Below are 24341 nucleotides of genomic sequence, written 5' to 3'. Positions count from 1 at the left end.
TAGGGTTCACTCAATGCCCTGTTCCATGTCAATAATAAAGAAACTGAAGAGGAAAGGGCCCAGCTGTGACCTCTGGGGAACACCAAGTAGGCGCACAGGTAGGCGTCCGGGCAGGTCTTGAATATCTCCAGACAAGCTGGAGACTCCACAACCCTCTTTGGGCAGCCTGTTCCAGTGCTCCGTCACCCTCACCTTAAAGAAGTTCTTGCACACATTCGTGTGGAACTTCCTATGCTCCAGTTTCCAGCCATTGCCCCTTGTCCTGTCTCCACACACTGCTGAAAAGAGTTTGGTCTCACCGCTTTGCCACCCACACCTCAGGTATTTATAGACCTGGATCAGGTCCCATCTCAGTCTTCTTTTTCAAGGCTAAACAGACCCAGCTCAATTAGCTTTTATTCATATGACAGATGATCCAGAACCTTCGCAATCTTTGTAGCCATTTACTTCAGTGTTTCCAAGAGATCCATGGTTTTTTTTTGGCCACAAGGGCACACTGCTGGCTCATGGACAACCTGTCATCCATCAGGAAACCCAGGTCCCTCTCTGCAGCGCTCCTCTCCAGAAGCTCATCCCCCAGCCTGTCCTGGTGCATGCAATTATTCCTCCCTATGTGCAAGACTCTACACCTGCTTTTTTTAAGCCCCATCTGGATTCTTACTGCCGAGCTCTCCAGCCTGTCAAGGTCTCGCAAAATGGAAGAACAGCCCACAGGCATGTCAGCCAATCCTCCCAACTTTGTTTCATCAGCAAACTTGATGCGTATGGCCACTATTCCTTTGTCAAGTTTGCTGATAAAGATGTTGGACAAGACTGGACACAGCCCTGACCCCTGGGAAACACCTCTACTTACAGGTCACCGACCAGACACTGCACCGCCAGCGACGACAATCTGTGCTCTGCCAGTCAGACAGTTCTCAACCCACCTCACTGTCCACTCATCTATCCCACACTTCCTCAGCTTTGTTCTATGGATGTCATGGGGAACAGTATCAAATGCCGTGCTGAAATCAAGGTAGATGACATCCACCGCTCTCGCCCCATTTACAAAGCCAGTGAAAATGTCATAGAAGGCTACCAGGTTGGTCGAGCATGACCTCCCCTTGGTGGACACATGCTGACTACTCCTGGTAACCTCCTTTTCATCCAGCTGTCTGGAGATGGCATCTAGCACAAGCTGTTCCACCACATTTCAAGGGACAGAGGTGAAGCTGCCTGGCCTATAATTGCCTGGATCTTCCTTCTTGCCCATTTTTGAAGACTGGAGTGACACTGGCTGTCCTCCAGTCTTCAGGCACCTCCCGCATTCTCCAAGACCTCTCAAAGATTACAGATAGCTGTTCAGCAATCACCTTTGCCTGCTCTCTCAGCACATACAGATGCACCCCATCAGGTCCCATGGATTTATGGACCTTAGTGCTGTTCAGGTGCTCATGGACCAGCTCTTCCCTGACTAAAGGCAAGTCTTCATTCCTCAGACCCTCTCACTAAGCTCCAGGCTCTGGGATTCCTGAGGGAGAGCTTTTTCACTGAAGACAGAAGCAAAGAATGCCTTCAGTATCTCCAGCGTCTCAGCATCCCCCGTCACCAGAATACCCCCCTCACTTCGAAGGGTACCCACAGTCTCCCTAGTCTTCTTTTTATTCATAACATACTTAATATATATATATATATATATATATATATATTTAATGGGTGTCAACCAATTTATGTAATACTATGTTCTGCTTGCAAGGAACTGTGTGAGAGAGGTGGGCCAATCAGGGCTGGTTCTGCATTGAGGTGTTTATAACTGGACAATACAGACTGTTAATGGAAAGATATATGGTAGTAAGGGTGTATATGGGATCTTAAAAACAGTATTGTGTGACAAACTGTCTTGACGGTATAATAAAGTGTAATTGTTGATGGCGTATGGAAGTGTACCAGAGGGTATGTGGAAGTGAAAATGAGGATACAAATAGTGGAATAGTTTACAGAGGAAAAAGGGATAAAGAGGAAGTGAGTTTATCTGCACAGACATGAGAACAACCCCCTGCACCGCTCCTCTGTGAGCAGAGCAAGGCAGAGACACAGTCCCCATGTATCATGTAGTGTTATTCTACTTAGAAAATGGGTGCGGTCACAACAGAAGAGGCAGATCTTTCTCTCTGCTCCATCTGTGGCATACTCTGGAGTTCAAGGCATTGCAAAGCTATGGCACATCTACGTTCTTTCACAGATGACACTTTAGTTTGTTCTGGGCTCTCATTTCAGTTGCATCTAAAGTCTAGGGTGATGCCAGTTGACAGGAAACTAGCAAATGTTGTCTCATTGTAAGGAAGAACAAGAAATGTGACAGAGGCAATTACGGACCTGTCAGTCTCACTCCAGAGCCTGGTAAAATTATGGAGACAATGATGGTGGGAGTGACTGAAAAACAGCTGAAGGACAATTCTGTCACTGGTCACAGCCAACACAAGTTTCTGAGTGGAAGGTCCTGTTTAATTATGGTCCATTTCTGACAAGGTTACCCACTTAGTTGACCAAGGGAAGCCAGCTGATGTTATCCTTGAGGATTTCAGTAGAGCTTTTGATACTGTTTCTCACAGCACCCTCCTGGACAGAATGTCCAGCATACGGTTAGACAGAAACAGGATGTGGTCAATGAGCATTTGGCCAATAATTGATGCCCAAAGGATTATAGCCAATGGGTTCCATTGGGCTGGTAGATGGTCACTATCAGGGATTCCCAGGCCTCCATTTTAGGGCCACTTCTCTTTCATGTTTTTGCATGCAGGACAAGAAGATGTTCTGAGCAAGTTTGCTGATGATACCAGATGAGGAGATGCTGTTGCCTCCACTGAGGGGGGACAGGACTTGCAGAGAGATGCGGACAAGTCAGAGAAGTGGGTACCAGTTGGTCCTAAGCACCAAGTGCATAAACCATAACAAGAACAAGTGCCTGATTGTGAGCCTGGGTAGGGGCAACCCTGGACATACACACTGACTGGATATGGGACACTGGAAAGCAGACTGACTGAACAGGACTGGGGGTCCTGGTAAGCATCATATTGAACGTGAATTAGCAGTGTGCCCAAACAGCCGGGAAACTCAACTGTTCCCTTAAGTGCATCAAGCAAGTTATTGCCAGCTGGGTGAGAGAAAGGATTGTCCCTCTCTGCTCTGCATTGCTACAGCCTCACCTGGAGCACTGGGTTCACTCCTGGGCACTGCAGAACATAAAGGACATCAATCTATGGGAGGGTGTACAAAGGAGGACACTGGAACTGAGTGATCTGAAGTTCAGAGTTTCATTAGGATTGACTGCTTGTTCAGATTGGGCCTTTCTTACATCCCACAGCCTGTGATGAGAGACGGAGCACACATGAGACATGAACCCCACATCATCCTTGCATCCCATGCAGAGCCTGGAATCTTCTGTCCCCATGTCTTTCATTTAGCATCATACAGACCTCCATCACACTGCCCCAGGAAGGGCCCTGAGCAAACATGAGGGACAGGATCCCCTTGCCAAGGGTCTGGGAATCAGGGCTTGGCCTGTTTGCTTTGTATGGCAAAAGAGGGGTTTCTCACCAACAGAGCCACCATGCCAGTGCCTTTGCCTGCCTGTACTCATGGCTTCCAATTATCTGCTCTAACAAGTCCCTTGGGAAGATGGCTTGTTAGTGCCTCTCAGTGGGCCCATTAATACTCCAGGAAACTTCACTGTTACTTCTGCCTTTGTCTTGTTGAGCACTATTCTTGTTGTTCAGTCTTCTCTCTGCACTGCATGTTGATGGACTCAGCATCAAATGCCGCCTGGGGCCCATTATAACCTGAAGAGCCTCCTGTGCCTTGTGCCTTCCTGTCATCTTCTTCAGGTTTTCAGAAGTTGTTCAGCAAAATGGAGGGGTACCTGGACATATCTTGAAGAGGAAGGATCCAGCAGACATTTACTATCTATTTATTTATACTTGTGTATAAGCAAGTCTTTAAAGCAGCACTGTGCAACTGGTAGCAATCTAGGATGTCCCCAATGCATTCTATTCTGTTACTGTGTGGACAGAAGTCCTTCTCAACCCACTTTTGCTCACATTGGCCCCATGGGACTTGCATCACTTTTCCTTACATCACTCTTTCCTCTGCAGCCAACCACTCATTGTTAAACCTGCTTTGCACCAACTCCCACTGGTTTTCCACAGAGAACCAGCTGCACAAGAGCAAAGAAAGAGTTCTCCATCTTTTTGGCCAGAAAACAGAAGGAAAGATGATGCAAATGAATGAACAGTAAAACACAGTGATCAGCTCCATGCCATGTCCAAGCTGCTTCTATTGAGTTTTTTCTTTCACAGGGAATATTTGTAGAAGAAATAAGTCAGAGACAGATAGGATGTTAGAGATAGAATCACGGTGAAGGAGTTAACAACAGAATCCATCAGACTTTTGAGGAATGGATCAAATTCTAGTAATCTCCCTGGGATAGATCAGCCAGGTAGTTGGAAGGTATCAACTTAAAACTGAACAGGACTTGTGAGTATTTCACACATTGAGAATGGTTAACATATTCTCATTGATTTCTATCTTCAACTCTTTTCTTCACCTTTACTGACATTAATGAACATCTTTCAGACTTTGTGCTTTAAAAAGAAAGAGAAAAAGGAAAAGAAGAAAAAGAAAAGGAATATATAGGAAGGGATAGATAGGATCACGGTGAAGGAGTTGACAACACTGTCCATCAGACTTTGGAGCGATGGAGCAAATTTGAGTAATCCCCCTGAAAGTCAGAAATCAGACAGATAATAATTGGGAGGTATCTGACTGAACAAAATGCAAGGGATGGAGAAATCTGGAGGGCAGTGGGAGGAGCGTGTGTCCAGATGGCCTGCTGAAAACGTGGCCTTAACCACAGCCATTTATTTAGGACAGCTGGAGACACCTGGAGGATGAGGGACATCAAATAGGCAGCAGGGAAGAGCAGCGGCGGACGCCGGGCTTTAGTCACAGGGCATTGGCACTGGCACCGCTGTCTGTGTCCCTGAACATGAAGGCATCTGTGTCCTGCAAACACGGTTCTGGAAAAGATCGTAAATACAGGAAAAGAAAAACAGAACAAAATCCCTTCAAAGACTCATATTTACAACTCAAAATGGACAGGACACAGGAGATTTCCTCATGTTGAGAAGGGTTAACACATTTTCATTGATTTCTATCTTTGTCTTCAATTCCTTGTCTCAGTTTTATTGACATTTATGATCATCATTTAAGCTTATAGCCTCAAAACTAATTAATTAATTAATTGATAGAAATACATCCATATGCGTCTTGCTGATGGCCTGATGCCCCTTTGACCTTCACAATTACCCCCAGACCTTCCTTGCCGGAGAGTATGAGATCCAGCAGAGCACCTCTCCTCTTTGGTTCCACCATGGCTTGGTCAAGAAGCTGCCATCTGTGCTCTCCTCGGATCTCCTGGATGGCACATGCCCTGCTGTGCTGTCCCTACAGCAAATACTGGAGTGAAAAAGGCCCCTAAAGGGTACAAGGGCCGGACAACATCAGGATCCCATCTGTTTGCAGAGTGCACCTTCCATTTACTCTCCCTGATCAGGAAGCCGGGAACAGGCACTGTTGGTCTCCTCTGTTTGCCATTTCCATTAGCTCTGACCTGGCTGCTCTGCCATCCCCAGGCAGAGCTCAGTGCACTCTCACAGACGACAGTCTCCCTTCCTTTTCTCTGTGCCCATCCATTGTAAAGACTTGGTATCCCCCTTCTGCTACAGTGCAGATGTGGAAGCCATTTAACTGTGTCTCTGTGGCCCAAACAAGAGCTCAGGCCTGCAGCTCTACAAATATTTCTGGCTCATCATGTGTTGATGCTCTCATTAGTGCAAAACCCACAGAAGTAAACATCCTGATTGGAAAGCATCACTGGACATAGCCTGACTGGATAGCTCATCTATGGTATTAATGTGCAGAAGGTGGCACACAGGCATTAGTCCCACTGTGGGTCTAGGAGTTGATGTAGCAGCAAGGACACTCCTAGGGCATGGCTTTCCTGAAGGCCCTGTGCTGCATTTGTAGCTGCATGTGTGTGGGACAGCCCAGAGAAGTGGCACAACACGAGGCTGATTCCGATGTCATTCACCTGAGAGCCCACAGAAAACTGAGGTTATGTCTGTTGATGAATAACAACATATGTTAGCTTTGTGTTGCCTTGAGCTCTGGAATATGCAGCAGATGGAGAACAGAGAAAGATCTGGCTCTTCTTTTGTGAGCTCATCCATTTAGTTAGCTGAGTAACTCTGCATACTCTGGGGAGATGGGTGACAAAGGCACTTTGAGGTCATTTACGCTGACCAAAAATACTTCTTTCCCCTCTCTGGCCCTCAGCTGATGCTCAGGAATGAGGTTTCTATCTCAGGAATTTCCCACATGGTTTACAACTCTGTCACACATCAAGGAGCAGCCCAGACACCTTGGGCATCACCCAGTGTATGTGTGTGAGCAACTGCCGCCCTGCTGAAGGACTGAGGACTCAGAGCAGGAGCTCACATGCAGGCAACTCCTTGTGCACTTCTGAACAGAACCAGAGGAATCCCAGCTCCTGTGTGTCCATGGGGATCTGAATCCCATTTCAGCCACGAGGTTTCCCTTTAGGGTTGAGATGTCTGCAGTAACTCAGCTGGATCACTGTCCTGCACAGGGCAATTCCACCCCTCTCTGTTCTTGTCTGTGTTCCCTTATTGTTTCATCAAACTACCTCTGGTAGGACTCCTCATGTGTCTGGAATTTTTCACTGACCACTAGACATCAGGTGTTTAATTCATCAGATTTCAAAGCACAGTCATGATGCTGTTGTCTTTCAGGAGTTGTTGGCCAAGAAGAGCCAGGGACATGTCAGGGGAGACGAGTGGGAAGGATAAAGATGACATCCTCTGCTGCTGAGCTGGGCCGGGCTCCTGGGACACAGGGAGCTCATACAAGTGGGCAGTGCTGCAGAGAGACAGCTGTGCCCAGGAGCAGCTCTTGTGCACAGCACAGCCTGCAGCTGAGAGAAGGAGAGGAGAGAAAGGGGAGAGAGCTTGCAGGATGTGTACGGTGTGAGCAGTCTGTGAGCTCATTGCAGGAGCATTGCTGACAGATCATGACACGGTAAGCCTCACTGCAGACCATGAGCTGCTTTTCATAGAGGGTTATCTAAACTGGGACATTTTGTTGCAGATCAGGCTGCAGGCACTGAGTGTTTCTTTACTGTGGAAAAAGCCTTCTGCTTGAGCTGAGGGCTTCTGTGCTGCAGTGTCAGAGCACAGCCCTGAGGGCTGCGTGTCCCAGCACGGCTGCAGGTGTTGCAGCCAGGACTGCAGGTGGATGCTCAGAGCAGGGTCCCTGCTGTGACCCAGGGGCTGTGTGCTGGGTATGGGACATTGTGGCTTGTCAGGATCAGCACTCAACTTGAACAAGGAGCCGCCTTGGTAAGCCACGACCCAAGGTAGGAATTTTCTTTTTCTTTTTTTTTTTTTTTTTTTTTTTTAGTTAAGAAATGGAAAAGGATTGGAAGCAGAAATCTGAAGGGGGCTGTTTGTTTTGTGAACTGTCACACGTGATGTGTTTTCATCCTCTCCTTTCAGGGAGAGGAACCTTATAAAGGGTGGAAGTAGTTGAAATTATCATTTTTTGTTGATAAGAATAATGCACTAATATTGCAAATAGGCAGGTTTCCTGAACAGAAAGTGGAGGGCACAGTGGTTGGGCTTGAGGGCTTTAAGAGCAGTGAGGGTAAAGATATGAGACATGAAACAGATGAAAAAATCCAGGGAGATGGGATAAGATTAGAAAATGAGAGGAAGGTAAAAACTCCTTATGCTTCTTCTGCTTATAGGATGTTGAACTTCATGAAATTAAATTCAAGGAATGGTGCTAAATGAACACTGACATAGAAGAACAAAAGCATTTCACAGTATAGTAGTAGGAGTGTCTCTGAGAATGGTCTGGACTTGTCATTATCTTCTGCACTCTGAGCAGGACTCCAAGCCCAGGAACAGCAGATGCCCAACAGCAGCTCCATCAGCGAGTTCCTCCTGCTGCCGTTGGCAGACACGCGGCAGCTGCAGCTCCTGCACTTCTGGCTCTTGCTGGGCATCTACCTGGCTGCCCTCCTGGGCAACGGCCTCATCAGCACAGCCGTAGCCTGCGACCGCCGCCTGCACACCCCCATGTACTTCTTCCTGCTCAACCTGGCCCTCCTCGACCTGGGCTGCATCTCCACCACTCTCCCCAAAGCCATGGCCAACGCCCTCTGGGACACCAGGGCCATCTCCTACGCAGGAATTGCTGCACAGCTCTTTTACTTTCTTTTCCTCATGTCAGCAGAGTTTTCCCTTCTCACCATCATGTCCTATGACCGCTACGTTGCCATCTGCAAGCCCCTGCACTACGGGACCTTGATGGACAGCAGAGCTTGTGCCACCATGGCAGCAGCTGCCTGGGGCGCTGGGGTTCTCAATTCCCTGCTGCACACTGCCAGTACGTTTTCACTGCCTCTCTGCCAAGGCAATGTTGTCAACCAGTTTTTCTGTGAAATTCCCCAAATCCTCATGCTCTCCTGCTCTGGCTACTACCTCAGGGAACTTGTGGTTATCATTTTTAATGCCAGTTTAGGCTTTGGCTGCTTTGTTTTCATAGTGGTGTCCTATGTGCAGATCTTCATGGCCGTGCTGAGGATGCCCTCTGAGCAGGGACGGCACAAAGCCTTCTCCACGTGCCTCCCTCACCTGGCTGTGGTCTCCCTATTTCTCAGTTCTGGCTTTTTTGCATACCTGAAGCCCCCATCTGTTTCCTCCTCATCCATGGACCTGATGGTGGCACTTCTGTACTCCATGGTACCTCCAACACTGAACCCTATTATCTACAGCATGAGGAACCAGGAAGTAAAGGATGCAGTGAGGAAAGTGATTAACAAATGTGTTTCACAAACATTCGACTGCCCATCATTTGGAATTCATGACATATAATGCAGCTTTTTACTGATGCAAACTCTTTGTTTTGTTTTGATCAACTTTTGTAACTGTAATTTATTATTATTGTTATTTTAATACTGTTATGTTTTTCACTGAAACATCATTACTCAAACCAATTCCTCATTAACTTGTAACTTTGTAGTAGCCCAGACGCACTGTACATAATGAACCAGGCTCTCTGTGTACCTTAACAGAATAAAGGACATACAGTGACTCTGTCTGTTCTCCTTCTTGTGAGACATTTCTGGAGCTATCGGGGTGAGATGATCTCAGAAACCCACAGTCCAGCAGGAAGCACACGGCTGTTCATCAGACTTTGCGGTGACTTCAGCCTGCAACAGCTGATGGGCCATCCCTGGGCTCCTGGCTGGGGTCTGTGCTTTCAGGTTCACGTCTGTCAGTGCCTCTGTGTTGTGGTTTTGTGATTTCTGTTGTCAGTATTCCGCAACAGAACATTGTGCAGAACAGTGGCACTTAAAGATTCAATATCCTCTTTCTGTGTTACCACTGTTTGGGGCATTTTGGGTTTCTGGGGCGTGGGGGCGCAGGTTCGGCATCCCTGGAGGACTTGGCATGAAGAGGAAGCAGGGTGGGACTCTGGACCGGATTCCAGCCGCTCTCTGACTCTGGTTCCTCATGTTCTGTGTCAGAGTTGCACATACCTATAATCAATTAAGGGCATGATAGAGATACCTGCGTAGTTCCTGTCCATCCTAGTTCATGTAACTGACAATACAGTGTTTGGACTGGTCTCCAGGTGCTCATCCCAGTTCCTTATGCATGCTCAGGGTGCCAACTTAGGTACCATGCTGTCAGTCCCTCTGAATGCGTTCCTTGAAACTGTAATTTACATTCTGTGGGGGAAGCCTTCCCCAAAACCGGAGAATGCTGATTGGTGCAGAATATGGAGAGGTTTAGGAGAGAGCTTAGAAGTGTGCGGACACCCAGTGTCATGGGATTTTACTTTTGAACAGCCGTGGGACCCTGAGAAATGAAGAAAGTAACTGAGTAAGGGATGGTGCAGCTCAGAAAGATCTGAGGAGGAATGGCTTATCTGGGGCTTAGCTTGGGCTTACCCAACTCTATATAATACTACTGTGGAGAGATAGAGTTTCCAAACTGAGACCCAAACTAAAAGGGGAAACCTCCAAATCGATCTTGGTCAATCACAGGAGGCAGCAGTATCAGTGTCAGTTGCCCCTGTTGTCATGGTTTTGTAATGTTGCTGTCAATATTCCACACCATAACATCATGTGCAGTATGGATCATTAAAAGGTTCATACTCCAATTCTGTGGAATAACAATGTCCCGAATACTCAGCTCTCAGAAGAAATCTACGTATCCCAGAGGACATAGCGGCCAGAGCTAAGTCATGGGAGGAGGACATCGATAATCTCGCTCCCAGGCTGGAGCTCTCTCTCTCTCGAACTCTCAGAGAGTGGGAAGTGTTCCAGCCGTGTCGCCTAGAGTTCACAGTAGGCCTCTCATTTTTCGGGCACTCTCTCTCTGTTTTGTTCAATTTATTTACCTCAATCATATTGTATTATATTGTGTTATCTTGTATTCCGATATCATATTTAGTAAAATAAGTTTTCCTCCTTAGATTGTCGCCGCTGTTCTCTTTTCCCATTCTCCTTTTCCCTTCTATTTTTGGGCCGGGGGCTCTACGGGGCAACTACCCCCTATCACGACCACAGGTAAATCAAAGTAAACTGTGACACTGCTTTATAACCAATCTCTGGACTATAGAGTTTATTTTTGCAAGTCAGTCACAGCAGTGGAATGCCCTAAGCTCTGGAATTTGTAGTAGATGGGGAATACATCAAGAACTGTCTCTTCTTCTGCTAAACTCATCCATGAGGTCAGGTAAACAACTCTACAGTCTCAGGTGCCCATTACTCACAGAAACACAGAATCACAGAATCACCGGAGTTGGAAGGGCCCTCCAGATAACATGGAGTTCAATCCCCTCTGCCACAGCAGGTTTCCTACACCAGGTAGGCTCACACTAGGCATCCAGGTGGGTCTTGAGTATCTCCAGAGAAGAAGACGCCACAACACCCTGGAGCAGCCTGTTCCAGTGCTCCGTCACCATTAACATAATGAAGTTCTTACACATATTCATGTAGAACATCCTATGATTGAGTTTCTGGCCATTTCCCCATGTCCTGTCTCCACACACTGCTGAAAAGAGCCTGGTCTCTCCACTTTGACTCCACACCACAGATATTTATAGACCTGGATCAGGTCCCCTCTCAGTCTTCTTTTCTCAAGGCTAAACAGACCCAGCTCACTTAGCCTTTCGTCATAGGGGAGATGCACCAGGCCCTTCACCATCTTTGTGAACCTCCTTCCAAGAGATCCCTGTCTTTTTTGTACTGGGGAGTCCAGAACTGGACACAGTATTCCAGATGAGGCCTTACCAGGGAAGAGAAGAGGGGGAGGATCACCTCCCTCGACCTGCTGGCCACGCTCTTTTTCATGCACCCCAGAATGCCATTGGCCTTTCTGGCCACGAGGGCACACTGCTGGCTCATAGCCAACCTGTCGTCCAGAAGGATACTCAGGTCAGTCTCTGCTGAGCTCCTCTCCAGCAACTCATCCCCCAACCTGTGCTGGTGCATGCAATTATTCCTCCATAGGTGCAAGACTCTACAGTGGCTTTAGTTAAACCTCATCTGGTTTCTTAACGCCCAGCTTTCCTGCCTGTCCAGGTCATGGTGAATGGCAGCACAGCCTACAGGCGTGTCAGCCAATCTATCCAATTTCATATCATCAGCAAACTTGCTGAGGGTGGCCATTATCCCCTTGTCAAGTTCACTGATAAAGATGTTGAACGAGACCGTACCCAGCACCGACCCTTGGGGAACACCACTACTTACAGGTCACCAATTGGACTCTGCACTGCCAGTGACAACCCTCTGTGTTCTGCCAGTCAGACAGTTCTCAACCCACCTCACTTTCCACTCATCTATCCCACACTTCCTCAGCTTTCTTATATGGATGTCATGGGGAACAGTATCAAATGCCTTGCTGAAATCAAGGTAGATGACATCCACTGCTCTCGCCCCATCCACTCAGCCATGGTAAACGTCATAGAAGGCTACCAGGTTGGTCGAGCATGACCTCCCCTTGGTGGACCCATGCTGACTACTCCTGATATCCTCCATTTCTTCCAACTGCCTGGAGATGGCATCCAGCACAAGCTGTTCCATCACCTTTCAAGGAACAGAGGCTGCCTAGCCTGAAATTACCTTGATCTTTCTCCTTGCCCTTTTTGAAGACTGGAGTGACACTGGCTCTCCTGCAGTGTTCAGTGGAGGATAAATCCTCCGGATGGAGCATATAGTGATATTCTGATAACCATAACCAAATGGATGAGCTCACAACAAAAGAGGCAGATCTTCCTCTCTGCTCCATCTGTGGCATACTCTGGAGTTCAAGGCATTGCAAAGCTATGGCACATCTACGTTTGTTCGCTGATGACACCATAGTTTGCTCTGGGCTCTCATTTCAATGGCATCTACATAAGTCTGGGGTCATGCCAGTTGACAGGAAGCTGGCAAATGTTGTCTCATTGTAAGGAAGAGCGAGAAAGATGGCACGGGCAATTATGGACCTGTCAGTCTCACTCCAGTGCCTGGTAAAATTATGGAGACAGTGATGGTGGGAGTGACTGAAAAACAGCTGAAGGACAATTCTGTCATTGGTCACAGCCAACACAGGTTTCTGAATGGAAGGTCCTGTTTAATTATGGTCCATTTCTGACAAGGTTACCCACTTAGCTGACCAAGGGAAGCCAGTTGATGTTATCCTTGAGGATTTCAGTAGACCTTCTGATACTCTTTCTCACAGCACCCTCCTGGACAGAATGTCCAGCATACGGTTAGACAGAAACAGGATGTGGTCAGTGAGCAGTTGGCCGATAAGTCAGGCCCAAAGGATTATAGTCAATGGATTCCATTGGGCTGGTAGATGGTCACTATCAGAGTTCCCAGGGCTCCATTTTAGGGCCACTACTCTTTCATGTATTTGTGGATGACCTGCATGCAGGACTAGAAGATGTTCTGAGCAAGTTTGCTGGTTGGAGGCATTGTTGCCTCCACTGAGGGTGGAGAGGTCTTGCAGAGACATGTGAACAAGTCAGAGAAGTGGGTACCAGTTGGTACTATGCACCAAGTGCATAAAGTATAACAGGAGCCTGATTGTGCACCTGGGTAGGGGCAACCCTGGACATACACACTGACTGGATATGGGACACTGGAGAGCAGTATGACTGAAAAGGATTGGGGGACCTGGTCAGCATCAAATTGAATGCGAGTCAGCAGTGTGTCCAGGCAGCCAGGAAGGCCAGCGGTCCCACAGAGCGCAGGAAACAAGTTATTGCTAGGTGGGTAACAGAAAGGATAGTTCCTGTCTGCTCTGCATTGCTGCAGCCTCACCTGGAGCACTGGGTGCACTTCTGGGCACCGCAGAATGCAAAGAACATCAAACTATGGGAGGGTGTGCAAAGGAGGGCACTGGAAATGAGAAATCTGAAGTTCAGAGTTTCATTGGGATTGACTACATGATCAGATTGGGCCTTTCTTACATCCCACATCCTGTGATGAGACACAGGGCACACATGGGACATGAACCTCACAGTGTCCTTGCACCCCATGCAGAGCCTGGGATCATCTGTCCTTCTGTCTTTCATTTGACATCATACAGTTCTCCATCCACTGCCCCAGGAAGGGCCCTGAGCCAACATGAGGGACAGGATCTCCCTGCCAATGTCTGGAGATCAAGGTTTGGCCTTTCTGCTTCATAAGACAAAGGGGGAGTTTCTCAGCATCAGAGCCACCATGCCAGTGCCTTTGCCTGTCTGCAGTCATGGCTTCCAATTATCTGCTCTAACAAGTCCCTTGGGAAACTGGCTTGTTAATGTCCCTCAGTGGGCCCATTAATACTACAAGTAACTTCACTGTTACTTCTGACTTTGTCTTGTTGAGCACTTTGTGCAAACTTCTCTCTGCACTGGAGGTTGATGGACTCGGCATCAAATGCCGCCTGGGGCTCCTTAACACCTAAAGAGCCTCCTAAGCCTTGTGCCTTCCTGTCATTCCCTTCAGGTTTTCAGAACTTGTTCAGCAAAATGGAGATGTATCTGGAGAGAGCTTAAAGTGTCCGAAGCCGGCAGGCGTTTATTGTTTATTTATTTATATTTGAGTTTAAACAAAACATGAAAGCAGCACTGTGCAACTGGTATCAATCCGGAATGTTCCCAATGAGTTCTGTTGTGTTACTGTGTGGACAAATGTCCTCTTCAACCTCCCCAACTAATTTCTGCTCACACTGGCCCCATGGGACTTGCATCACTTTTCTTCACATCACTCTTCTCCTCTGCATTCACCCGCTCAGTGTTAAAACTCCTTTACACCAACTCCCACTAGCTTTCCACAGAAAACCAGCTGCACATGGAAAAGGAAAGATTTCTCTTTTTTTTTTTTTTTTTTTTTTTTTTTGGCCAACAAACAGCAGGAAAGTTGTTGCAATTGAATGAACAGTAAAACACAGTGATCAACTGCATGCCATGTCCATGTCGCTTTCACTGAGGTTTGTCTTTCACTGGGAATATTTGTACAAGAAATGAGTTAGACACAGTCATGATGCTGTTTTCTTTCAGGAGCTGTTGGCCATGAGGACCCAGCGATATCTCAGGGGAGAGGAGTGGGAAGAATGAAAATGCCATCCTAATCTGCTGGGCTGGGCTGGGCTCCTGGGACACAGGGAGCTCATACAAATGGGCAGCGTTGCAGAGATAGAGCTGTGCCCAGGAGCAGCTCTTGTGCACAGCACAGCCTGCAGGTGACAGAAGGAGAGGAGAGAAAGGGGAGAGAGCTTGCAGGATGTGAACGGTGAGAGCGGGATGTGAGCTCACTGCAGGAGCATTGCACACAGATCTCAACACGGTAAGTCTCACTGCAGACCATGCAGATGCTATTCATGGAGGGTTAACTTAATCAGGGACATCCCATAGCAGATCTGGCTGCAGGCACTGCGTGTTTCTTCACTATGAAAAAGACTTCTGCTCCAGCGGAGTGTTTCTGTTCTGCAGCATCAGAGCACAGCCCTGAGGGCTGCATGTCCCAGCACGGCTTCAGCCTGTGCATATGGGGCTGCAGGCAAGTGCCCAGAGCTGTCCTGCAGAGCAGGGTCCCTGCTGTGCAGGGGGAGGCGTGTGGGAAGAAGGAGCCCCCCGGCAGGGATTCTGCTGCCACAGCTGCTGCCTGGGGAAGGGGATCACAGCTCCACTGCACAAGAGGATGTTTCTAAGGACCCTTTGCAAGACGAGAGACAAGGCAGAGATTTTTCATTTCCTGTTGTGAGGGAAGGCAGAAAGGACTGGGGGCAGAAATCTAAAAGGCTTTCAAATTAGAGCAGAACTGTAAGACTCCCAACTATTTCTTCAATCGATCCATTGTTTTGAGAACAGTCACAGAGGTTGCGCTTTCAGCCTCTCATTTCTAATAGGACAGAATCCGTTTATGTTTTTATTGTTTTCCGCAGACTTTAATAGAGCTCTTATCCTGCAAACCAGTAGATTTGTCTAAGACAAACTGAAGTGCAAAGAGGCTGGAGTTGGGGGCTCTAAGACCAGTTGGAGTAAAGATATGAGATGTGTAAACAGCTCCTGAGAGGAAAATATTCAGGAGGCTGGGATAGGATTATGAAATGAGAAAAAAAGTAAGATCTCCTTAATCTTCTACTTCTTTAGGGATGGTGAAGCTCATGAAAAAAAAAATTCAAGATCTGGACTTAAATGAACATTTTCTAAAGAGAAAGGAAACCATTTCACAGTACAGCAGAAGGACTGTCTTTGAGAATGGTCTGATTTTGTCATTATCTTCTGCACTCTGAGCAGGACTCCAAGCCCAGGAACAGCAGATGCCCAACAGCAGCTCCATCAGCGAGTTCCTCCTGCTGCCGTTGGCAGACACGCGGCAGCTGCAGCTCCTGCACTTCTGGCTCTTGCTGGGCATCTACCTGGCTGCCCTCCTGGGCAACGGCCTCATCAGCACAGCCGTAGCCTGCGACCGCCGCCTGCACACCCCCATGTACTTCTTCCTGCTCAACCTGGCCCTCCTCGACCTGGGCTGCATCTCCACCACTCTCCCCAAAGCCATGGCCAACGCCCTCTGGGACACCAGGGCCATCTCCTACGCAGGATGTGCTGCACAGATCTTTTTTTTTGCATTCTTCATCTCAGCAGAGTATTCCCTTCTCACCATCATGTCCTATGACCGCTATGTTGCCATCTGCAAGCCCCTGCACTACGGGACCTTGATGGACAGCAGAGCTTGTGCCACCATGGCAGCAGCTGCCTGGGGCACTGGGCTTCTCTATTCTTTGCTGCACACTGCCAGTACGTTTTCACTGCCTCTCTGCCAAGGCAATGTTGTCAACCAGTTTTTCTGTGAAATCCCACAGATCCTCAAGCTCTCCTGCTCAGCCTCCTACCTCAAGGAAGTTGTGCTTATCATTTTAAGTTTCAGTTTAGTCTTTGGTTGCTTTGTTTTCATAGTTGTGTCCTATGTGCAGATCTTCATGGCCGTGCTGAGGATGCCTTCTGAGCAGGGATGGCACAAAGCCTTCTCCACGTGCCTCCCTCATTTGGTCGTGCTCTCACTGCTTGTCAGCACTGCCTCTATTGCCTGCCTGAAGACCCCCTCCATTTCCTCCCCACTCCTGGATCTGACAGTGGCACTTCTGTATGCAGTGGTTCCTCCAACACTGAACCCTATTATCTACAGCATGAGGAACAGGGAGATCAAGCATGCTCTCAGAAAGGTGTTGCAGTACGCATCATTCCAGTTATAATAACGTGCACATCTTTGTCTCAGGTTTCCCAGTGATGGTTCTTCATTTTTTATGCATCATTGATTGTTTGAATGTGTGTTATATAGAAATCCGCAAAGAATTGTTATTGAACTTATAAATAAAATTTTATTTCACTTCTTTCCCACATATTTTCCATTTTCTCACTCCAAGATTTCATGCAAACATGGAACCTGATTCCCTGAATAGTTTATAAGATTCCTTAAAACACTTTCAAAATGGACTTTTCCTTATCTCTTCTCTCTTCCTACTTTGTCTGGGTCTGGTTGAGTTACAGCCACAGACAGCAGCACAACGTGCACTTTTAATTCCTGCTCTCTTTACACAGTCACAGTGATCTTAATAAGTCCTCTCATTTGTGCTGGCCTGAAGGTCTTGTGTGTCTCACAACAGTCCTGTTGTCTCTACAGCAGCACTCCGCGGCTGCAGTCAGTAGCTGGCAATATGAACGGCTGTGTCAGAGCTGGTCTCCTTGCTGGCACTGCCATAACAAGAGAGCCCCTTCAGCGCAGTACCAGAGAACTGGAGGCCTCTTCCAGAGCTGGTGTAAGGAATGTATCTCAGGAGCTGCTCCCTGAGAAGATCTCGAGATCTTCTGGTGCTCTTCACTGCGTTACTGGGTCAGACTGAAGTCTCAAGATCTGTAAGGGACTGAGGGCAATGTTGTGGTTTAAAGTTTATGGGTTGAGATGAAGAGAAAATGGATAATAATTATGACAAATGTAATTATACATATATAATATATTTATTTAAAAATGTCTACAACATATGCTGTTGCAAACAGATATGCGTAGATACTGACACGTATGCATATCTATTGCAAGTCCAGGAGTTGTTGCAGGGGTTTTAACAGCCACAGGGTTCACTGTAGTTGCTGAGACAGCTGTTAGGCTGTTGCTGAAGGTGGAGCAACTGCAGAGCTCATTGCCAGAGCTGGTATCAGCACAGGATCTGTGACAAAGTTGGAGCTGCCACTGGGCTCATTGGAGGGGTTGGAGTAACCACATGGTTGTACCTCCTTGCACAGTGCACCTCCCCTGGGAGGAATTTGTTTCATTTTCTTGTCAGAATACTTGGAACATCTACAGGACCTGTAGCAAGAGTGACCATAGAGATCATTATGAGGGTTGGAGTGACAGCGGGATCTGTCGCAGCGCTTGAAGCAACCGCAGAACATGTAGCACAAACTTGGAGCTGCTGCAGAGTCTGTGCCAGGAGTTGCAGAGGCTGCAGCACTGTCAGCAGATCCAGCTCTCTTTCATTTGAGGATGCTAAAGAGTGTTGAACACAGCTCAGTAGGTGTGGGCCAGACCATCGCACACTGCAGTCATTTGTGCCTCTTGGGGATTACCAGGGCCACAACAGACCTTCCCCCATATTCTACCATTTTCTCAGGATTCTGCACTGATCAGGACCACAGGAATATAAGGCACCGGTGGATACTGGTGCACAGTGCACTCTAATGCCCTCCAGTCATGAAGGGACAGAATCAATCCATATTTCTGGAGTGACTGGGAGTTTCTGGAGCTCTCAAGAGTTGACTGTGTTAGAGGCCGAAATAAGCCTCACTGGTAAGGACTGGCAAAAACATCCTATTGTGACTGGTCCAGGGGCTCCATGCATACTGGGTATTGATTACCTCAGAAGGGGGCATTTCAAGGATCCTAAGGGCTATCGATGGGCCTTTGGAATAGCTGCTGTAGATACAGACAGTATTAAGCAGCTGTCTGTTTTGCTTGGCCTGTCAGAGGACCCGTCTGTTGTGGGGCTGCTACGAGTAAAAGAGCAGCAGGTACCAATTGCTACAAAGACAGTGCACAGGCAGCAGTACCGCACTAACAGGAATTCCTTTCTCCCTATTCATTATTTGATTCGCCAGCTGGAGAATCAGGGAGTGATCAGTAAAACTCACTCCCCTTTTAACAGCCCCATATGGCCAGTGCGTAAAGCCAGTGGAGAATGGAGGCTAACAGTAGACTACCGTGGCCTGAATGAGGTAAAACCCCCACTGAGTGCTGCTGTGCCGGACATGTTGGAAATCCAGTATGAGCTGGAGTCAAAAGCAGCCAAATGGTATGCCACCATTGACATTGCTAATGCCTTCTTCTCCATCCCTTTGGCCGCAGAATGTAGGCCACAGTTTGCCTTCACCTGGAGGGGTATTCAGTATACTTGGAACCGTTTGCCCCAGGGGTGGAAACACAGCCCAACCATTTGCCATGGGTTGGTCCAAACTGTATTGGAACAGGGTGGTGCTCCTGAGCACCTGCAGTACATTGATGACATCGCTGTGTGGGGCGATACAGCAGAGGAAGTTTTCACAAAAGGAGAGAAGATTATCCAAATTCTGCTACAAGCCGGCTTTGCTATTAAGGAAAGCAAAGTAAAAGGGGCTGCCCAAGAAATTCAGTTCCTAGGTATCAAGTGGCAGGATGGACGTCGTCACATCCCAGCAGATGTGATTGGCAAAATCACTGCCATGTCTCCACCAACTAACAAGAAAGAGACACAGTCCTTCCTGGGTGTAGTGGGCTTTTGGAGGATGCACATTCCAAACTACAGCCTCATTGTAAGCCCCCTTTATCATGTAACGTGGAAGAAGAATGAATTTGCATGGGGCCCTGAGCAGCAGCAGGCTTTTGAGCAGATAAAACAAGAGATAGCCCGTGCCATAGGCCTCTGGCCAGTACGGACGGGACAGGATGTAAAGAACATCCTCTACACTGCTGCTGGAGAGAAAGGTCCCACCTGGAGTTTGCGGCAAAGAGCCTCAGGAGAGACCCGAGGCCGACCCCTGGGATTCTGGTGTCGAGCGTATAAGGGGTCTGAAGAGTGCTACACTCCAACTGAGAAGGAGATCTTAGCCGCATATGAGGGGTTTGGGGTGCCTCCGAAGTAGTTGGAACTGAAACGCAGCTCCTTCTGGCACCTCGATTGCCAGTGCTGAACTGGATGTTCAAAGGGGAGGTTCCCTCCACCCATTATGCTACCGATGTCACCTAGAGCAAGTGGATTACGCTGATTACACATCGAGCAAGAATGGGGAACCTCAATCGTCCAGGAATTTTAGAGGTGATCATGGACTGGCCTGAAGGTAAAAGGTTTGGAACATCACCAGCAGAAGAGGTGTCACGTGCTAAAGAAGCCCCACCATACAACGAACTACCAGAAAATGAAAAGAAATATGCCTGTTCACAGATGGATCATGTCTTATTGTAGGGAAGCATTGCAAATAGAAGGCTGCTGTGTGGAGCCCCACACGACAGGTTGTCCACACAGACAGCTGTGCAGCTGGCCTTAGATGTTGCTGAACAGGAAAGGTGGTCAATGCTTCATCTTTATACTGACTCATGGATGGTAGCAAAAGCCTTATGGGGGTGGTTACAGTAGTGGGAAAAATAAAACTGGCAGCGGAAGGGTAAACCTATTTAGGCTGCTGAACTGTGGAAAGACATTGCTGCCCCAACAAAAGGTATGGTTGTAAACGTGCGTCACGTGGATGCACACGTGCCCATGAGTCAGGGCACTGAAGAACAACAAAAGAATCTGGAAGATCGAGCTACCAGAATTGAGGTGGCTCAAATAGATTTGAAATGGCTAACAAGGGTGAATTATTTCTAGCTTGATGGGCCCATGAGACCTCGGGCCATCAAGGAAGAGACTCAACATATAAGCGGGCCAGAGACCGAGGGGTGGACTTAACTATGGGCGCTATTGCGCAGACTATTCATGACTGTGAAACATGTGCCATAATTAAACAAGCAAAGAGGATGAAACCTCTCTGGGGGGAAGAGTGATGGCAAAAGTTTAAATAAGGGGAGACATGGCAGGTTGATTATATCACCTTGCCACGATCTCGCAGTGGTAAATGCTATGTGCCTACCATGGTGGAGGCAACCACTGGGTGGCGTGAAACATACGCAGTACCCCATGCTACCGCTCAAAACACCATATTGGGTCTTGAGAAACAAGTCCTGTGGTGACATGGCACCCCAGAATGAATTGAATCTGATTATGGGACACATTTCAAAAATTCCCTTATAAATGCTTGGGCCAAAGATCATGGCATTGAGTGGGTTTATCATATTCCCTACCATGCACCAGCTTCTGGTAAAATTGAACAATATAACGGGTTGTTGAAAACTATGTTGAAAGCAATGGGTGGTGGAACATTTAAGCACTGGGAAAAGCATCTAGCAGAAGCCACTTGGTTTGTCAATACTAGAGGATCTGTCAGTCGTGATGGTCCTAGTCAATCCAGCCCCCTACACACTATAGAGGGAGATAAGGTCCCTGTTGTACATGTAAGGAACATGTTGGGAAAAGCTGTTTGGGTCCTTCCAGCCTCTGGAAAAGGCAAACCTGTCCGTGGAACTGTTTTTGCCCAGGGACCTGGGTGCACTTGGTGGGTGATGCAGAATGACTGGGATGTTCACTATGTACCACAAGGGAATTTAATGTTGGGGGAGTGTAGTCAGTAATTCTGTGTATATATATGTATACAGACCTGTGTGTGTATTGCATTTTAATTATTGTTTATTTCTATATAGATATGTTTTCTAAGCATGATATAGTGATGCAGAATAAGGGGTGGAATGTCATGGTTTTGTAGTTTTTCCTATTGGTATTCCACATATAATAGTTTATAAAACAAGTTTTCCTCCTTAGGTCGTTGCCGTTGATCTGTTTCCTTGAGCCCAGCTCCCATCTCCCTAAACCGTTCCTTTTTCCATTCCCATTTGTTGGGGGACAGAGGGCCCACGGGCCTACTGCCCCTTCTGTCATCGACTGACCTAGATAACTCCATGACAGTGCCAGCAAGGAGACCAGCGCAGACCCAGCCGTTCACATTACTGGCTACAGACTGCACCCCAGAGTGCTGCCGTAGAGACAACAGAACTGTTGTGAGACATGCAGGAGCATCAAGCCTGCTCAAATGCAAGGACTAGAGAGCACTGTGGCACTGTAAACAAAGCAGGATAGCAAAGAGCACGTTGTGCTGCTGTCTGTGGCTGTAACTCCCCCAGACCCAGACAAGGTATAAAAAAAAATATTAAGGAAAAGTCAATTTTGAAAGCTTTTTATTTATCTCTAAGCCAACTGAGAGAATCTGGATCCATGTTTACATGAGTCCTTGGAGTAAGAAAATGGAAATTAGGTAGGAAACAAGTAGTGAAATATATTGCAACACATTCGCAGAATACTGTATCACACAAAATCAAAAATACAAACACAAATAAAACTTATAGAACCGTCACTGGGAATCCTGTGAGGAAGATGTGCACTTTATTGAAGCTGGAATAGAGCATGTTGCAACACCTTCCTGAGAGCGTGCTTGATCTCCCTGTTCCTCAAGCTGTAGATAATAGGGTTCAGTGTTGGAGGAACCACTGAGTACAGAAGTGACACTCTTAGATCCAGGAGTGGGGAGGAAATGGAGGGGGGCTTCAGGTAGGCAAAAAAGGCAGTGCTGACAAGCAGGGAGAGCACAGCCAGGTGAGGGAGGCACGTGGAGAAGGCTTTGTGCTGTCCCTGCTCTGAGGGCATCCTCAGCACGGCAAGGAAGATCTGCACATAGGACACAGCTATGAAAACAAAGCAGCCAAAGGCTAAACTGAAACTAAAAATGAGAAACAGAAATTCCCTGAGATTTGATTCTGAGCAGGAGAGCTTGAGGATCAGGGGGACTTCACAGAAAAGCTGGTTGACAACATTGCCTTGGCAGAGAGGCAGTGAAAACGTACTGGCAGTGTGCAGCAGGGAATTGAGAACCCCAGCGCCCCAGGCAGCTGCTGCCATGGTGGCACAAGCTCTGCTGTCCATCAAGGTCCCGTAGTGCAGGGGCTTGCAGATGGCAACGTAGCGGTCATAGGACATGATGGTGAGAAGGTAATACTCTGCTGACATGAAGAAGGTAAAGAAAAAGAGCTGTGCAGCACATCCTGCGTAGGAGATGGCCCTGGTGTCCCAGAGGGCGTTGGCCATGGCTTTGGGGAGAGTGGTGGAGATGCAGCCCAGGTCGAGGAGGGCCAGGTTGAGCAGGAAGAAGTACATGGGGGTGTGCAGGCGGCAGTCGCAGGCTACGGCTGTGCTGATGAGGCCGTTGCCCAGGAGGGCAGCCAGGTAGATGCCCAGCAAGAGCCAGAAGTGCAGGAGCTGCAGCTGCCGCGTGTCTGCCAACGGCAGCAGGAGGAACTCGCTGATGGAGCTGCTGTTGGGCATCTGCTGTTCCTGGGCTTGGAGTCCTGCTCAGAGTGCAGAAGGTAATGACAAGTTCAGAACATTCTCAGAGACACTCCTCGTGGTATAATATGACGTGTTTTCATTCTCCTACAACAATGTAGATTTAGCACCATTACTTGCATTTAATTTCATGTAGTTCAGCATTCCTTAAGCAGAAGCAGCATTTGGAGCTCTAACCTTCCTCTTATTTCCTTTTCTTATCCCGTCTCCCTGGATATTTTCATCTGTTTCATGTGTTTCATATCTTTACCCCAACTGCTCTTACAACCCCAAACCCAGCCTCTGTGCTGTTCAACTTCACTTAGAAAAAGCTGCCTGTTCCCAGGTTAGAGTGAATTATTCATGTCTGCTAAAAAATACGATAAATTCAATTGCTTCCATGATTTGAGAAAGGGGAGACTGAAAGAATATCATGTGTGACTGTTCAGAAAACAAGCAATTGATTGAAGATAAATTCTCAGAGCTGTGACAGCCAGTTTTAGATTTCTTCCCTTTTGCCTTTACTCAGAACAGATGGAAAATCCCTGCCTTGGATCTCCTCTTGCAAAGGACCCTCACAAACATCCTGCTGTACAGTGGAGCTGTGATCCCCTGCCCCAGGCAGCAGCTGTGGCAGCACAAGCCCTGCTGGGGGGCTCCTTCCCCCCACACATCTCCCTGCAGCACCCTTGTCAGCTCCCCGGGCAGGCTGAGTGCTGAGCCTGGCAGGCGGCAGAGTCCCATAGCCGGCACACAGCCCCTGGGGCACAGCAGGGACCCTGCTCTGCAGGACAGCCCTGGGCACCCGCCTGCAGCCCTCAGGGCTGTGCTCTGATGCTGCAGCACGGAAGCTCTCAGCTGGAGCAGAAGGCTTTTTTCACAGTAAAGAAACATGCAGTGTCTGAAGCCAAATCTGCTATTGAATGTCCCATTTATAGTTAACCCTCTATGAACAGCAGCTGCATGGCCTGAAGTTAGACTTACCTTGTCATGGTCTGTCAGCAATGTTCCTGCAGCGAGCTCAGAAGGCTGCTCACACCTCACACATCCTGTAAGCTCTCTCCCTTTCTCTCCTCTCCTTCTGTCACCTGCAGGCTGTGCTGTGCACAAGAGCTGCTCCTGGGCACAGCTGTCTCTGCAGCACCACCCACTTTTATGAGCTTCCTGTGTCTCAGGAGCCCAGCCCAGCTCAGTAACAGAGGATATCATGTTTATCCTTCCCACTTGTCTCTCATGAGATGT

At 47.9% G+C, this 24341-nt stretch overlaps 2 protein-coding genes across 2 annotated transcripts; both read left to right on the top strand.

The window, feature by feature from the left end:
• Nucleotides 1-8027: 8027 nt before the first annotated feature.
• On the top strand, nucleotides 8028-8993 carry LOC140265086 (olfactory receptor 14J1-like). The gene has a single exon (XM_072360966.1). The coding sequence runs from the start codon at nucleotides 8028-8030 to the stop codon at nucleotides 8991-8993; it is 966 nt and encodes a 321-aa protein (XP_072217067.1).
• A 6933-nt stretch (nucleotides 8994-15926) lies between these two features.
• LOC140265085 (olfactory receptor 14J1-like) lies at nucleotides 15927-16859 on the top strand. Its single transcript, XM_072360965.1, has one exon. It carries the CDS (start codon nucleotides 15927-15929, stop codon nucleotides 16857-16859), a length of 933 nt encoding a protein of 310 aa, XP_072217066.1.
• Nucleotides 16860-24341: the final 7482 nt, after the last annotated feature.

The sequence above is a fragment of the Excalfactoria chinensis genome, unplaced genomic scaffold (assembly GCF_039878825.1).
Source record: "Excalfactoria chinensis isolate bCotChi1 unplaced genomic scaffold, bCotChi1.hap2 Scaffold_68, whole genome shotgun sequence".
NCBI classification, from domain to species: domain Eukaryota; kingdom Metazoa; phylum Chordata; class Aves; order Galliformes; family Phasianidae; genus Excalfactoria; species Excalfactoria chinensis.
This window is presented reverse-complemented; position numbering and strand designations above follow the sequence as displayed.

Coding starts and splice junctions, on each gene's coding strand:
- LOC140265085 (XM_072360965.1), top strand. CDS start 15,927: ATGCCCAACAGCAGCTCCATCAGCGAGTTCCTCCTGCTGCCGTTGGCA.
- LOC140265086 (XM_072360966.1), top strand. CDS start 8,028: ATGCCCAACAGCAGCTCCATCAGCGAGTTCCTCCTGCTGCCGTTGGCA.